At 51.3% G+C, this 15648-nt stretch overlaps 4 protein-coding genes across 4 annotated transcripts; 1 reads left to right on the top strand and 3 right to left on the bottom strand.

Annotated features, from left to right (window-relative positions):
- Nucleotides 1–795: 795 nt before the first annotated feature.
- Nucleotides 796–5442, top strand: LRP88_00690 (putative ABC transporter; the record flags this gene model as incomplete). Its single annotated transcript, XM_083237395.1, has 4 exons — nucleotides 796–1501; nucleotides 1554–2593; nucleotides 2643–3572; nucleotides 3622–5442. The coding sequence occupies 4 exons, from the start codon at nucleotides 796–798 to the stop codon at nucleotides 5440–5442; spliced, it is 4497 nt and encodes a 1498-aa protein (XP_083105900.1).
- A 626-nt stretch (nucleotides 5443–6068) lies between these two features.
- Nucleotides 6069–7097, bottom strand: LRP88_00689 (uncharacterized protein; the record flags this gene model as incomplete). The annotated part of the gene is made up of 3 exons (XM_083237394.1): nucleotides 6069–6593; nucleotides 6648–6828; nucleotides 6886–7097. 3 exons carry the CDS (start codon nucleotides 7095–7097, stop codon nucleotides 6069–6071), a joined length of 918 nt encoding a protein of 305 aa, XP_083105899.1.
- Nucleotides 7098–8601: 1504 nt separating this feature from the next.
- Nucleotides 8602–10169, bottom strand: LRP88_00688 (uncharacterized protein; the record flags this gene model as incomplete). Its single annotated transcript, XM_083237393.1, has 2 exons — nucleotides 8602–9720; nucleotides 9768–10169. 2 exons carry the CDS (start codon nucleotides 10167–10169, stop codon nucleotides 8602–8604), a joined length of 1521 nt encoding a protein of 506 aa, XP_083105898.1.
- Nucleotides 10170–12650: 2481 nt separating this feature from the next.
- LRP88_00687 (uncharacterized protein) lies at nucleotides 12651–13332 on the bottom strand (the record flags this gene model as incomplete). The annotated part of the gene is made up of 2 exons (XM_083237392.1): nucleotides 12651–13169; nucleotides 13267–13332. 2 exons carry the CDS (start codon nucleotides 13330–13332, stop codon nucleotides 12651–12653), a joined length of 585 nt encoding a protein of 194 aa, XP_083105897.1.
- Between the last annotated feature and the right edge of the window lie 2316 nt (nucleotides 13333–15648).

Genomic DNA, 15648 nt, shown 5'->3' with positions numbered 1-15648 from the left:
TCTTTCCGAGAATTCGCATCTACGGGATTTGCGAGATGCTAGTTTTACAGAAGATGTCGGCTTTAAAAGTTTAAGCAACATCAGCTTAAACTTTGGGAATATCCAACTACCGTCTGAGCCCTTGGATGAGACCCCAGGATATCACGAGGGTCCACCAGGCCAGACCTTGATGCCCCATCAGGTAACAGATCATGCAACAATCCAGTGCACGGCTAGGTACAGGGGTGGAGAGATGTTATTGGAGGTTCGCAGTCCTCGAGGAGGGGTGGGCTCTGCCACACCCGGGCATCGGGTTCTAGATACGCCCCGAGGGAAATCTCCACTGTATCGTGACATTTGTTGTCGAGCAAGGGTGTCAGCTCGGAGTTGAACAGTGCCAGGGAAACACTTTTCCTGACGGGTCGTTAGAAAACGCCGCTGGACCGCTGACTCTCGTCGCTTTCGCATTTCGGATGCTGCGGTTTGCTTAAGCCCGCCTCTCCCTGAACTTCATAAGACGAAGCTCCTCTGCGACTTTAAGCTCATGAGTGACATGGTTCCCAGTCCAGCTTAAGCACCCAATAGCGGATCCCGTCATATTCTTATTCTTTGGGGTACAAGGGTTCTTTACGACCCAGAAACCGAGTTTTCGGATGAGTCTACTGATGCACCAGTGAGGCCTTCACTGTCGTCCACCACTTATATGGACGTGTAAGCATCTATAGTCCTCACTCTAACCTCAACACGAGTCCACCTACTAGTATTCTTGGACTCTACACCTACCTTTACTCAAGATAGCTGTCTAATCATTCCACAATGGCATCCAATTCCCCGGAGGGCACCACCTCCCCGCCGGGAGACATCAGCCTTGACCCAGCCGCCATACAACCTCCCAACCCTGAGACACATTCCAACATGGGGACCGACTCGACTGCCAATGACTCAGCATTGAAGGATACTTCTGCCGGCAGTGAAGCACGCAAGGAGACCGACACCCCGGTACAGACCAGCACAGAAGATGAGGACTCGGAGCTGGAACGCAGGCACAGCATCGTTCGCGACCTGGCACGACAGTACACCCACCAGAGCCAGATGTCCTCTGTCAGCGGAAACCCCTTTTTGATGGAAGACGAAGAAAGCCCCCTGAATCCCAGAAGCGAAAAGTTCAGGGCCCTTACTTGGGCAAAGTCAGTGGTCAAGCTCCTCCATGACAACGGCCTCTCATCTCGAAAAGCCGGCGTCTGCTACCAGAACCTCAACGTCTTTGGCTACGGACAGCCTACCGACTACCAAAAAGATGTTGCGAATATCTGGTTCGAGGCAGCTAACTGGCCACGGCAGTTGATGGGGTATGGAAAGACGCGCATTGATATCGTTCGAGACTTTGATGGTATTGTGCGGAATGGAGAGATGTTGGTGGTTCTTGGACCCCCTGGCGCTGGATGCTCAACGTTTCTCAAGACCATCAGTGGAGAGACGAGCGGTATTTACGTGAACGACGATGCGTACTTTAACTATCGAGGTAAGGCGTGGCAAGTGTGCGTGTCTTGACTGTAAGCTAAGCACCACGACAGGAATCACGGCAGAGGAAATGCACACCCAGCATCGTGGTGAAGCCATTTACACAGCTGAAGTCGATGTGCACTTCCCCCAACTAAGCGTCGGCGACACTCTGGATTTTGCAGCCCATGCCAGAGCCCCAAGAGACGTCCCAGCAGGTATCGACAAGGAGACCTTCGTCGGACATCTACGTGACGTCGTCATGGCCATGTACGGCATCACCCACACAGTTAACACACGCGTGGGCAACGAATACGTCCGCGGCGTGTCCGGCGGAGAACGCAAGCGTGTCACCATCGCAGAAGCTTCACTCAGCGGCGCTCCTCTACAATGCTGGGACAACAGCACCCGAGGTCTCGACTCTGCCAACGCGGTGGAGTTTTGCAAGACCTTGCGTCTTCAGACGGAATTATTCGACACTGCGGCTTTCGTCTCGATCTATCAAGCTCCTCAAGCTGCGTATGATGTTTTTGACAAGGCGTTGGTTTTGTACGAGGGTCGACAGATTTACTTTGGTCCTACCAACGAGGCGAAGCAGTACTTTATGGATCTCGGCTTTGACTGTCCAGCCCGTCAAACAACGCCCGACTTTTTGACGTCCATGACAAGTCCCCAGGAGCGAGTTATTCGAAAGGGCTTTGAAGCTCGCGCCCCAAGAACCCCAGACGAGTTTGCAGCAGCCTGGAAGAATTCCGCAGCATACACCAAGCTTCAACAAGAAATCGAAGAGTACAAGCAAGAGTTCCCCATCAACGGACCTGAGGCAGAGCAGTTCAGACAAATCAAGCGTGCAGTACAAGCCAAGAACCAGCGTCTCAAGAGTCCATACACTCTGAGCTACGGACAACAGACGTCTCTTTGCGTGTGGCGAGGCTTTAGGAGGTTGGTCTGCGATCCGGCTTTGACTCTATCGATGCTTTTTGGGAATTTCTTCATGGCATTGATCGTTGGAAGTGTTTTCTACAATCTTGATCAGTCGACGGGTAGCTTCTACCAGAGAGGTGCTTTGGTCTTTATGGCTTGTCTATCTAATGCTTTTGCGAGTGCCCTGGAAGTACGGCAACCCCCCTTTTCGAAGATCTCGATACTAATGGTGATATTAGATTCTCACTCTCTACTCTCAACGTCCGATCGTTGAGAAACACAACCGTTACGCCTTGTACCACCCATCAGCCGAAGCAGTCGCCTCAATGCTCTGTGATTTACCGTACAAGGTCCTCAACGCTATCGTTTACAACCTCACGCTGTACTTCATGACCAACCTGCGCCGAGAACCAGGAGCCTTCTTCTACTTCCTGTTTATGACGTTCCTGGTAACGCTCTGCATGTCGATGATTTTCCGCACCATCGGTTCAGCTTCGAGGACTTTATCACAGGCTATGGTTCCCTCGTCTATCCTCATTCTCGCTTTGGTTACGTTCACTGGCTTCATCATTCAGATCGACTACATGCTGGATTGGTGTCGATGGATCAACTACGTCAACCCCCTCGCGTACGCTTTTGAGTCCCTCATGGTCAACGAATTCCACGACCGGAAATTCGAATGCAACGTCTTTGTTCCCGCATACCCCGACGCAGACCCAATCAACCGCGTCTGCTCAACCGTCGGCTCCGTCCAGGGTGAACCAATGGTCGACGGAGACGCCTACATCAACCTGTCTTTCAAATACTACCACGCGCACAAGTGGCGCAACGTAGGCATCGTCATCGGCTTCACAATCTTCTTCCTCATCACCTACATGGCCTTTGCCGAATTCGTCAGCGCCAAGAAGTCCAAGGGCGAGGTCCTCGTGTTTCGAAAAGGCCACAAGCTCGTGGGAGGAAGGGGGAACGATGCCGAGTCAAGCCCAGCAGGTCGCGGGGCCATCACCGAGAAGGAGGGCTACGGCGAAGGGCAGCCTTCCAACTTTCAGTCGACGAGTGTTTTCCATTGGAACAATGTGTGCTATGATGTCAATATCAAGAGTGAGAACAGAAGGATTCTGGATAACGTTGCTGGTTGGGTCAAGCCTGGTACAATGACGGCTCTGATGGTACGTCTTCCTTTCTGAATGTGTCAGATCTGATGCTTACATGTTATAGGGCGTTTCTGGAGCTGGCAAGACTACACTTCTCGACTGTCTCGCAGACCGAACGAGCATGGGAGTCATCTCAGGAGACATCTTAGTCGACGACGAACTTCGCGACGCATCCTTCCAACGAAAGACTGGCTACGTTCAACAGCAGGACCTTCATCTGTCAACTACAACCGTCCGCGAGGCCCTCAACTTTTCAGCCCTCATGCGGCAACCGAAGCACATCCCGACGAAGGAGAAGCTAGCCTATGTCGACGAAGTCATCAAAATGCTCGACATGCAAGACTATTCAGAAGCTGTGGTTGGAATTCTCGGCGAAGGACTCAACGTCGAACAACGAAAACGTCTCACAATCGGCGTCGAGCTAGCTGCAAAGCCTCCAGTTTTGCTCTTTGTCGACGAACCAACGTCAGGTCTCGACTCTCAGACATCATGGGCTATTCTCGACCTGTTGGAAAAGCTTGCTCGAAGCGGTCAGGCTATTCTATGTACCATTCATCAACCTTCGGCTATCCTCTTCCAGCGGTTCGATCGACTGTTGTTCCTGGCCAGCGGCGGAAAGACGGTTTACTTTGGCGACATTGGTGACCATTCTAGGTCCATGATTGACTATTTCGAAAAGAACGGCGCGGATCCTTGTTCACCAGACGCCAACCCAGCTGAATGGATGCTCGAAGTCATTGGCGCAGCGCCAGGCTCAGAAACGGAACTCGACTGGCCACAGGTTTGGAGAGATTCGCCTGAACACGCTGCAGTCCAGGAGCACCTCAAGGAACTATCTCACCATCACATCGAAAAGGACACAGATACATCCTCATACGACGAGTTCGCAGCGGACTTCAAGACTCAGCTTGTCCAGGTTACCCGCCGTGTCTTTGAGCAATATTGGCGAACGCCCTCATATATCTACTCCAAGGCAGCCCTTTGTGTCCTCGTGGCCTTATTCGTCGGCTTTGTCTTTTACAACGCGCCAAATACGACACTTGGCTTGCAGAATCAGATGTTTGCCATCTTCCAGATCCTAACTGTGTTTGGACAGATGGTGCAACAGACCATGCCGCATTTCGTCGTCCAGAGAGACCTCTACGAAGTGAGGGAGCGTCCATCAAAGACGTATGGCTGGCAGGTCTTTATCCTGAGTCAAATCATAGTTGAGATCCCCTGGAACACGCTCATGGCGGCTCTTATGTACTTCTGTTGGTACTATCCCATCGGACTGTATCGCAACGCTGAGCCGTCTGATGCCGTCGCTGAACGAGGCGCCCTCATGTTCCTGCTGCTTCTCGCCTTCATGATCTTTACCTGCACTTTTACCGATTTTGTCATTGCAGGCTGTGGATCAGCAGAGACGGGCGGCAACATTGCGAACTTGCTCTTCATGATGTGTCTCATCTTCTGTGGTGTTCTCGCGCCCCCAAGTTCTCTCCCTCGCTTCTGGATCTTCATGTACCGCGTCAGTCCGTTCACATACTTAGTGTCTGCCATCTTATCAACAGCCGTGGCGAATACAAAAGCCGAATGCGCACCCAACGAGTACATCCAGTTCCCGCCGCCATCGGGACAAACCTGTCAAGAGTACATGGATCCTTATATGAGCAAGGCTGGTGGCTATCTGACGGACCCCAACAACACCAGCGAGTGTACCTACTGCACTATCGGCGACACCAACCTGTTCCTTGCAGGTGTGCAGTCCGACTATGCAGACAGGTGGAGGAACTTTGGACTGATGTGGGTGTATATCATCTTTAATATCTGTGGCGCATTGGCATTGTATTGGCTTGTCAGGGTTCCCAAGAACAAGAAGGGAAAGAAGCAGAAGAAGGAATAGGAGTGGCAAGATGCGTGAAGCGCGCAAGATCGCGGAAACATAGACGGATTCATTGTTTTGTTTTGTTTAGTTACCATAACTGTTACTTTCAGCAAGTGTATTTCCTAATAGAATAACCAAAATATGGCTAGTTTCCCATGCGTCAACGAGTTCTCTTTGCTCTTAGAATTGGGCGTGATTTAGATCTTGCTATCTTGTGACGATCCAGGTCTTGACAGAATCAGGCGTGATTCACATGTTGCTATTTACGAGGTACTCTCTGGCGAGGGAAAAGATAATCTTATCATCGCGATGATAAGGCTCCTCTATGTTACAGTGGATAGTGCCTAGAATCACGCGTGATTCAGATGTTGCTATCGATGAGGTGCTCTCTCTTCGGCCTTCATAGTCACATGCAGGTAGGGAGTAACAGGGAGGTAGCTCAAGGTCACCAAATGTCAATGCCTATAATAAACAGTAAAGCAACCTCCGCCGCCACTCTTCCACCAAACCGGCCGCCCCTTTTGTTGTATGTGTGATTTCTCATCAGCGCGATGATAGGATTCCTCCATCTAATGGATGGCGCTGCTCACTTAGTCGCCCCCCTCAACCATCCCCCTCAGCCACCACCCAGCCATGCATGCCATTCAAAGCATGTCCTCACCCTTGCCATCCTCCACGTAGTTGTAGATTGTGACCGGGTTGGGAAGCGCAGGGCAATTTCCCACGATACGGGCCATGGAAATCTCAGTGCCCAGCTCCCAAGTCGACGCAATTCTCTCCATGGTCGCCCTGGTGAACAGTCGGGTGGCAGCCGGGTTTGCCATGAGGAATCGACCGACCGCGGCGTAGAAGTGTCCCTCAGTCATGGCCTCTGGAGCGACCATGTTGGGCCAGTGCATGCGGATTCTGGGATAGCAGCTGATCATTCCCATTCGCAGACTCCGGACGATTTCGAAGGCACAAATCAGACGATGCTGACCTGTAATGCTCTGGTGAATCTCGGGGACCTTCTGGCCCGAGATGGATTCATACTCCTGGGGTGAAGATTCTGTAATGATCTTCGCCTCTTGGCAGGCCAGTTGACACTGCTCATGGGAATCGAAGGTGTCGTCGATGTGGGAAGCGACCCACACAGGATTGTGCTTCATCCCAATGTGATGGAATGAGCGCTGGACGGTCATCATGGTTCAAATGTCGTCAGGGTACTGAAGCAAGATTCCAACATGGCAAGCGCCATGGAAGTTGCCTCCATCTGCGCCTCGTCCAAAGGAAGTGATGAAGACATCAATGTCCGAATGCTTTTCGTCGTTGAACTTCCGAATGGCCGTGGCTCTCTCAGTAGAGCTCATGTGGCAAAAGTTAACGGACTTGAGGCCGGCCTTTCTCATCTCTGCATTGGTCAACCTGTCAAGTTGTGAGCTATTGGGAGTCAAAAAGGGCAAAATGTAGTCAAAAACTCACTTCGCTGCTTCAGCATCTCGGACGTAGACCAAGACACGTTTGTCTTTGGCCTTGAACTGGGAAATGGTTTGGATGACATGGGGAATCTTCTTTTCCAGGGCTTCATCTTGAAGTACCTTGGTGAAATAGGCATCTGATTCTGGCCCGGAAGTCCAGACCATCTCTTCACCCCATGGGTGAGTGATGGTCGTCCATGGAGGGTTGGGAGGCATCGTGGGCGGAGAACGGCCTCAGGGAATGTCAACACTAACTCCAAGGTAGGCCAAAGGCAATTTGTGCGATTCTGAGAGTGTACTTACGGAACAAAAGCGCTTTTCCGTGATACTGAAGGCAAAGTCGAAGGGCTTTTGAGGCACAACCTGAAAATTCACCCCGGGTATAGAGTAGGTAAGTAGGGGAGCAGTTGTTGTTGCAGTGCCCAGAGAAAGACGAGTGGCTCTCAGAGTACCACTTGAAAAGGATGATGAAAGGAAGAGAAAGAAGAAGAGTCCGAGGAGGTGAGAGGAAGGCATTATATACCCGAGAGAGGGCGTTTGACATTGATTCACACTCGAACGGATCAGTAAGCGAGACCAGCAATGGTCATTGAGCCTGGCAAACAGCTGATATCAATGGAAAAGATTCTGATTGTCCTTGTTCAAATTGGGTATTTACGCCCCAGTGTTAGCTGTTTGCACTCCTGGCTATCGATAAGCCAACGCAATTCTGTATCACCAGAGTACTAAACAGCGAATTCAGCTCCCTAGAATGTGAAAGACAATAAAACAGAACGCCATACAACAATCTTGGTCTCAAGGGCCCGGAAGCCCAACCAAGAGCGTCTTCTCCCAGAACCTGGGTTGGTCGGAGCTTCTTCCTCTTCTGAGGATTCAGTGGTGTCGTTGACAGCGCCAGACTCGCCTAAGGACGTGGGCGACTGAGGAGGGGGTTGGGGGTCATGGCCAGTGGGCTAGATGTCGCCTGGATCCGAAGACATCTTGGTTCCGGTTGACCTCTCCTGATATCTTGTGGGGATGTGCCACCTTCAAGATGATGTGGGTGGTAGAACTTCAAACCCGCCTGTTGTTCGCTCATTGGCAGACCATGCTACAGGTTGCCTCCAGGGCCTGACGTGTATTTTGAAGTGAGCCTACTTACCTTAATCAAATGTTTCCCCATCTCCCCATTGGCCTCTGAGCGTATCGTGGTTTTGACGCAACCAGCAAGCACGATCAGAGCGTCCAACATATTCTTCTCTGTTCCATAAACCGCTTCTGATGGAGAACGCCCACCACGTGCACAAAGTCCCTACACGAACGATCCAGTCGATCGCCCTCTGCTACCAGCAAGGACAAGAGTTAATCGCAGATCATATTGACAGACGTCTCTCGCAATCTACGAACGGTGTGGTTCTACACAGCCTCAATGGCCGAATAAAACTTGCCTTCCCTTTCGATCTCAGGCTTGTCCCCGTTCAACTGATTGACCATGCCTCGAGAATAATGCCTAGGCCTCTGGCGAGTGTCACCAAAAGAGATACATAGCCATAAAACAGCACGAGACACCGGGGAAAACACGAGACAGGACACGGACCTTCATCCACCTTGTGGGAGCATCTGGGTCAGGTCCTGTGAACATGAGGCCATTCGAAATTCACGCACCAACCTAATGGATATGGATTTAATTCTGAAAACAAGTACATAAACTACAATGGTCTCAAGTCTTCATGCATATATATCAAAATGCATCAGACGACTCCTGACTGTCCGCAATGACTGAGTGGCTCAGCCCGGTATTGAAATTGAATACACCTTTCTCCTTGGGATTTTCCCGAATACCAGAAGATTCTGGATCATGTCCTTGGCCAAACTGTCTCCCAGGTGACCATACCCGCCGCTCCAGTGGTGGTTTGCCAGCAAACACAGGTGAACCAGAGGGTGCCTCGTTACTTGGCTTTTCAAAATCCTGCGACCGTTGCGGTGAGCCCGAACTTTGACAAGGCGAGCTGGTGCTGGCTCGACCCCTCAAGGTGTTTGGCGTGGGTGTGGTCTCGGCTGACGCAGTGATTGTGCTTCCAGAGAGCGGTGCCGAGTCGCGACTTTTCAAGCTAGGACGGCCACCTCTCGAAGATCTTGGCCGTGGTGTTGCGATAAATCTCTCATGGCGCCACAGGATTGTCGTTTCTTCAGAGAATTCATGGTCCGAAGACTGGGCAATTGAAGCTTCAGCATCAGAAGCCTCGGCGACCGTAGCGTCTTTATCAGGAATTCCAAGGGATGACGTAGCCCATGACTCCCTGTAGTCGGAATCGTTGGGGTCATCGTTATCAATCGGCGGCTTCTGAGTTACGGGGCTTGTCTGTTCAAGTTCGGTCTCGATGGATGCCTGGGTTGCCTTGGTTTGCGGGTGACGGGTGGCAGGCGGCTCTTGGGTCAGATTGAGAGCCACCAACTTCTCCCTGACAACCCGATCGACTTCATCAGATAGAAACTCCCTCTCCGACGAGCAAATTTGGTGCATAAGCAAACCCAAAAGCAATGGTGTTACCTTTTGATGAGCCGTGTTGTCAAGCTCCATGGTGGCTTGGTCCTCCAGTAGGCCCTGAACTATAGGCAGAACTTTTCGGCGTCGCTCGGTGATCCTGTGACGACGAAGTATTACCTCGCTCCAAGGGTTTTGAGTAGCTTCACGGTCGAAACTTGCCCGGCAGTGTACATGACCCCATTGCTCAATGTATGAGGATATCAAAGGTTTGAAGGCTCGCACAGCCCAAGTGTGCGTGTTCTCCAAGATGATCTGAAACCTCACAACGTCGGCAATTTTGGTCATGTCGCCATTCCAAATGGTTCTCATGATCTAAACACTCTATTAGCACAAGTAGAAAGACTGATGGTTACACTCACGTAGCCCTTGTCACGCCTTTTAGTGGCCACCTCTTGCGTGTCCCTACGGCTACAAGGCGCATCAAAGTTCTTGGCAAAGTACATGAGCCAGACGGTAACACGGGGCCCGATGGTCGTCACTGCTGGAATCGGTGGGATGTGCCCGTGATCCGGCAGCTCGACGGCGTACTGCGCCGAATCTTGGACCAGTCTGATGGCGCACGCTGCGGCATTGGCGGCCTGGCAACACACAACGCGTCCAGATCTTCCCTCTTTCTCTTCCTCCTTTTTGTGCTCGACAATAAGCCAAGGATAGCATTTGAGATTTGCCTCCATGGGTGGTTTCTGGAAAATTCGAAAAGGGGTTGGCTGCAGGCCAAACTCATGCAACTTCTTCAAAGTTGACCATGAAAAGGGCTCCATGATGGATGTTTCTTGATGACGGTTCCATTGCCGAGCCTCGCGATCTACTACCGTCGGAATCCCGATCTGAAGCTCAGAGTGGTACATGGGCAGGTAGAATGCCTGATCTGGTTTTGGGCATTTGAGGCTCTCAAAGGACCCAATGCCAGGGGTGCTATTCGTCTTAAATAAGTCCCACAACTCATTGGTTTCTCTTGTATTCGAGTCAGTTACAGTATAGGAGGAGAATCGGTAACCGGACACACCTTTTCACGCCGTCGTAGTAGTAGTTACATCGAGAGACCCTTGGTATTGTCGTCAGCCCCAAGTGTTTAACTGTAGAGGGATGGTTCGTGTAGTTACCGTCGAGAATCGTCTTTGGACACGGAAAGACCATCGCTTAGAGGCTCAAAGAAATGTGTCTCGAAAAAGTTCTCCCATTTCTTTTCCAAGTAGCCGCCATTAACTATACTGGTAGCTTTGTTGAAAGCATTGCTGGCGGCCTTCAAAGCAGGATCTATGTCTGAGCCGTCGCTTGGGCGCTTGATTTGTCCGTCACTGGAAACAGCATCGAACAAGTCTTTGTGACCACGGATTGGGCAGGAAAAGTCCAGCATGCATCTTCGCACGCGCCCTACGTGCGGAGGTAGCACTGTGCCGAACAAGTGTATCTTTTCATCGTAGAAGATGTTCTTCTGGCCGAGCTCATACCGGTCCCAAGACATCTTGAAAAGATGATGGAGAGGACGAGGAAAGGAAAATTGGGAAAGAGTGAAGGGCAACTGACGCAGTCCTTGCCCCCTCTTTTGGTCTTGACTGCCCAGCTTGATGTATGTTGGTTGATCGATGCATCTTACAACCAACTGCATAACATCCGTTTCAGCTGGCGACTAGCAAGGTTGCCGTTGTATGTGATGTGGAGAAGGGTGCGGCGATATGCCCAGATGTGGTGTGATCTCCGCGCCCGTATCGGCAAAGGTAAAATGACAAGGGCTTGCGTTTCTGCACAGGGAGATTCAGCCATGTAGTGCCAGCGTACCAAAAGGAACAGACTCATTAATGCGCGCATTCACACTTAACTGCTTTGCCACCTTGAAGTAGCTGTCATGGGACCTTCTCGGGCTGTAGCACCTGTATAAGCTGACTCTGAGGACATCAATAGCGTCTATGAGAGCGCGACCATGTAGAATAGTTTTCGCTTGGACGGAGGGCAGAATACAGGCCGAGCCTTGGTGGAATATCTCAAAGGAAGAAGTCACATGTCATTTCTGCTCAGCCTTGACGAACCACACAGTTTCCTTGTTCACGAACCGAGACTACTCTCAAGGCATGGTCGGTAGGCAGACATCAATATTGCACATATAAAGGGTCTCTCTTATTACCTCAAGAAATTTAACGGCATTGATACATATCCTATCTACCTTAATACAAAGGGCCATCACGCAAGCTATAAACTTATCTCCTACTTAGCGGCTTCTTATATTAACCTCTTGTAAGGAGTTATGATACTTATCTCAGCCGATAAGTAGGCATAAATATGAACCTATCCACTGCGGCAGAGTAAGTTCAATCTCCACGCCCACGCGAAAAAAAAAAACGACCGTCAAAAAAAACGACCGTCATTGACAACGACGTTGTCATCTCCAGCGCTGGCGCTGGCGTGTTCCTTAGGTGAGCCACGCTCACACCCTTCGGACGCTTGCAACACTTTTGTCAGTGTTCATAGCGTTAACTGCTTCTTGCTCCACTGCGAGCGGGTCATCTTCGTTGGCTGAGCTCTCTGTTGCGTGGATGGAAAGATCGTTTTCGTCATCAAGAGACGTACGATGAGGGGAGAGCCCATTCATCGTCCCCGTGTTCCTCCACATGGACGTTGGGCAGCATCTGCAAATCAGAGTCGTCAGATGCAACAAGCCAGTACTGTGGTCGAGACTGCGTACGGCGTCTTGCTCTGCGGCGTGGCCAGCGGATGGTTCTCGGGTCAATTTTCCCGGAGAACAGTGAATCGGGGCAAACCATTCCTCAAAACGTCTCTCATAGTCGAAATCAACCTCGTTGTTGGCGGCAACGTCGCTGGGATTGATATCTGCAGCAGACTCCAGGTCCTAGTCAGTTTCCCCAGCTGGGTCCGAGTGGGGATCTCCAAGGCAACAGGCGACCCGCTCGACGCACCTACAGGCGACTTCGTCAGTGCATTTGGTTGTATGCTGCCGAGTAGTGTGCCAGAGCTAGGATGTAGAAATAGTACCCCGGTCGGGCGCGGAGAGCCATTGGTGACTTGGCCACTACTGATCCGAGGGGCTTTCGGCTCACAAGCTAAGCCTACCAGCATTGCGAGGGTGATTGCGGGTGACTTGGGGGGTTGTGTGACATTGAGTCTTTCCCCTCGACGAGAAATTGCACCACGCAGGGGAGAGGACGCATCGACAGGTCGGGTATGTGAGGGCGGAGCATCGGTGTTCGTGATAGGTGGAACATCGCACGCGGGTGACGTCTGCTGCTTCACGGGAGACTGGTGTCACACAGCTCCTGGATAGCATGCTCCATGTCCATGGCATCAGCTGGATCGTTGACCTTTCGCAACAGCTCTTTCTCAAAGCTCTGCATGCGTTTGGCAGACTTGCGTGCCCGCTTTTGATACTTTGTTTTGGCAGGTACCACAAAGCGAGGGGCAAGGTTGCCGATGATGCCAGTCCGGGCCCGCGTTCGACGTACAAGAGCAGGGATAGAGCCCGTGTTTCTTGGCCACACATTCTCTTCCGCATCAACAAACTTGTTGTAGCACTTTGCCATCTTGTCTCGTGCCCGTCTCTTCTGGGTAAGCGTGAAGGCCTTGTGCGCTTCGTGTGCTTTGGGATGAATGGTTAGGATCGGAAGGTGCGATGGGGCGTTTCCCTGCCATATGTCGACAAAACTGGGCCTCCACCGATTCAACGTCCTCCTATCCTTCGACAGGTGCTGGAGAATAATGCCCACTTCATGACTCAGACGGTGTGCATGCTGGAAGTTCTGTCGCTCCCACTGACCAAGAGAGCAAAGCCCGGCGCCAATCAGTGAATCCCTTGTGGCAGACAGTCTCTTAGCGGCAGGGTCGAACGGTCAGGCCAGACTGGCGCACATCTGACGAAGGCGATGTTTGGTTCAGCGAGAGGGCTGATGACAGGAGAGGTGTAGAGTCGGACATGTTGAGGGCGCCTGAAGTGAGACGAGACGAAAACTCGAGGCAAAAAGTTGAAATACGCTGAGGGACGCTTTCGCGATCAGCTACTGAAGTCGGAGGCTCGGAACCGGTATTGACGAAGGTGGTCTGCCACCGAGGAGGGCTCTTTTGATGGGCTGATGAACTGGGGCTGAGGTTGGAGCGTGTGATTTGCCGTTGGAGTCACACCAGTGCCAATCTGTTGGAACTGACCCATGCAAAGCGCAATGGAAACGCGGTGTGGGGGGGAACAGACGACGATGTGAGTGGTGAGTCGAGAAAGTATCGATGCCGCCTATGAATCAACGCAGAGTTGACCTCGAAGCTGATGGCATCAAACAAGAGGGTGTTGGAAATAGCGGGGGTCTTGATCGGCTGTTGCCTGCCGTTCACGGCACGTCGTGGGTGGTTCACATCTGCACGCGACCTGCCTCGAGTGGCCAGCTTGAAGTAGTGCGGAAAGCGGGAGGTTGATGAAACGATGAGCCGAATCTTCATCTCGAATCTTGAGAAATGGCTAGAAAGGAGGTTGTGGGGAAAGCTTTCCAGCTAGCCTTCGAATCTTGGGGACGTGAAGAACTCACGTGGTACACACGTGATGAAAGATGTGCCGCCGTCTTCACTCATGCGCAGCAGTTACAGCGCATTTGCTGACGAGCCATAACCTCTCATTAAATAAATCAATGACCAGAGGCCTCCTACGACCGTATTGTAGCCCTCTTTCAGGCAAACAGAGACTTGGAGGGAAAGCGTCTTTGCAAGTTGGACCGGACCTTGCTGAAGGCCGGGACGTCCATGACTCCTTAGTACCACTTCAAAGTTTAGTGAAATAGATATAAATATTTTGTAGAGTGGTAAAGGAATTAGAAGAGTCTTAGCAATAGCTTACGCTTCTAATACCACTTCTAGGTCTAAAGAGCCTAAGATCCTCCTACGACCGAACCAATTCATATCTTCCTCTTGCCAATGCCTCTCCTCTTCCTTTCACGACCGTCGCCTGATTTTTTCGGGGTCGACTGGACCGTGTTCGTAGCCTTCGAGCTTATGTCCTCATCTTCATGTTCCGCTTGGTTTTGTGTCTCTTCTTCCTCTACCACCTCTCCCTCAAGCTTGCTCCACTCCAAGACATCCAGTACAAAGCTGTAAAGCTTCACGCCCGCCTCGCCCAGGTTCGGGAGAAGCCCATCAACGTGCTCCTTCGTCAACTCGGACCCAGGGCTCCAAGATGCTGCAATGTGGGCGATTTTGCCCTTCGTTTCTAGATGTTGAACGTGATCTGGGTTCTCCATGGAAAATTGGGCCAGTGCAGAGTAGAACAGCCCCTCACGAGCAATAAGAGGGTGGTACATTTTGTCCCATGTCACTCGGAGTCGGGTATACTTGTTGGTATGGTGACCAAAGAGCTTCCGCATGATCTCGTATGCACATACAAGTCGTAGTCACCCTTGATCCGGACATAATATCGGCCTGTGTTGCCAGAGTGTGGGCGTATTTCTCCAGATTCGATACCTCCAGTAAATAGTCGTAGGAGAATTACAGGTGGAGATCGATTATATAGACGTGCTCGCTCTGTCCAACTCGCAAGAGCCTGCCCATGGCTTGTATATATAAGAACAGTTGGTGGCGGCTCAACGATGATGGCAGTTGAGCAAGCGTGGTGGAAGTTGGCACCGAAAGCGCTGAGCTAAAGCGATGTGATCAGGGCGCCGTATTATATATTCTCATCATTAAAACGGCAGATAGTGAATCATTGTTCTTCTGCGGCACAAGGATGGACTTGATTTATATACTATGGTGTGTGTAGGAGAGAGATCAGGGTCTCAGCCGTAGCTGGGTCAGGTATTTATACCTGATCCCTAGCTAGGCAGCCTAGCTTGCATTCACGGGCAAGCATCATAGGCAAGCTACATAGGCAAACAGCCTAGCAAACTACATCACAAATAGATAGAAGGTTCTAGAGAGTAGCAACAGATGGCGGGGATATTTGACGCAATCATAATGGCGTTGGGCATGCTTCGGTAAAGGTATTTTATTTCAATCGTTCCACAGGCAAGGGGGGCAACTGGCCAAGAAGTGGGCGGGCTGTTGTTTAGACAAGCACGCGTTCTCCGTGGTGGTACTTTTCGATTACCTTTGCCAGCACCCGGGCGTACATTGGTGACCGCCAGATGATGAAACGCAGCCGGTTCAAGTTGTCCGATGGGAATCCAATTTATGGACCATTCCAGATCAGGCAAAAATGCCGATCTGGGCCGCTGGTTTGGTCGTCTTTGTTAACACTGGATATTTTTGTGATACCAG

The sequence above is a fragment of the Fusarium phalaenopsidis genome (genome assembly GCF_050370095.1).
Source record: "Fusarium phalaenopsidis strain FUZ10S chromosome Unknown contig_32278, whole genome shotgun sequence".
In the NCBI taxonomy this organism is placed as follows: domain Eukaryota; kingdom Fungi; phylum Ascomycota; class Sordariomycetes; order Hypocreales; family Nectriaceae; genus Fusarium; species Fusarium phalaenopsidis.
Note: the sequence above shows the minus strand (reverse complement) of the source record. Positions and strands in the feature narration are given on the sequence as shown.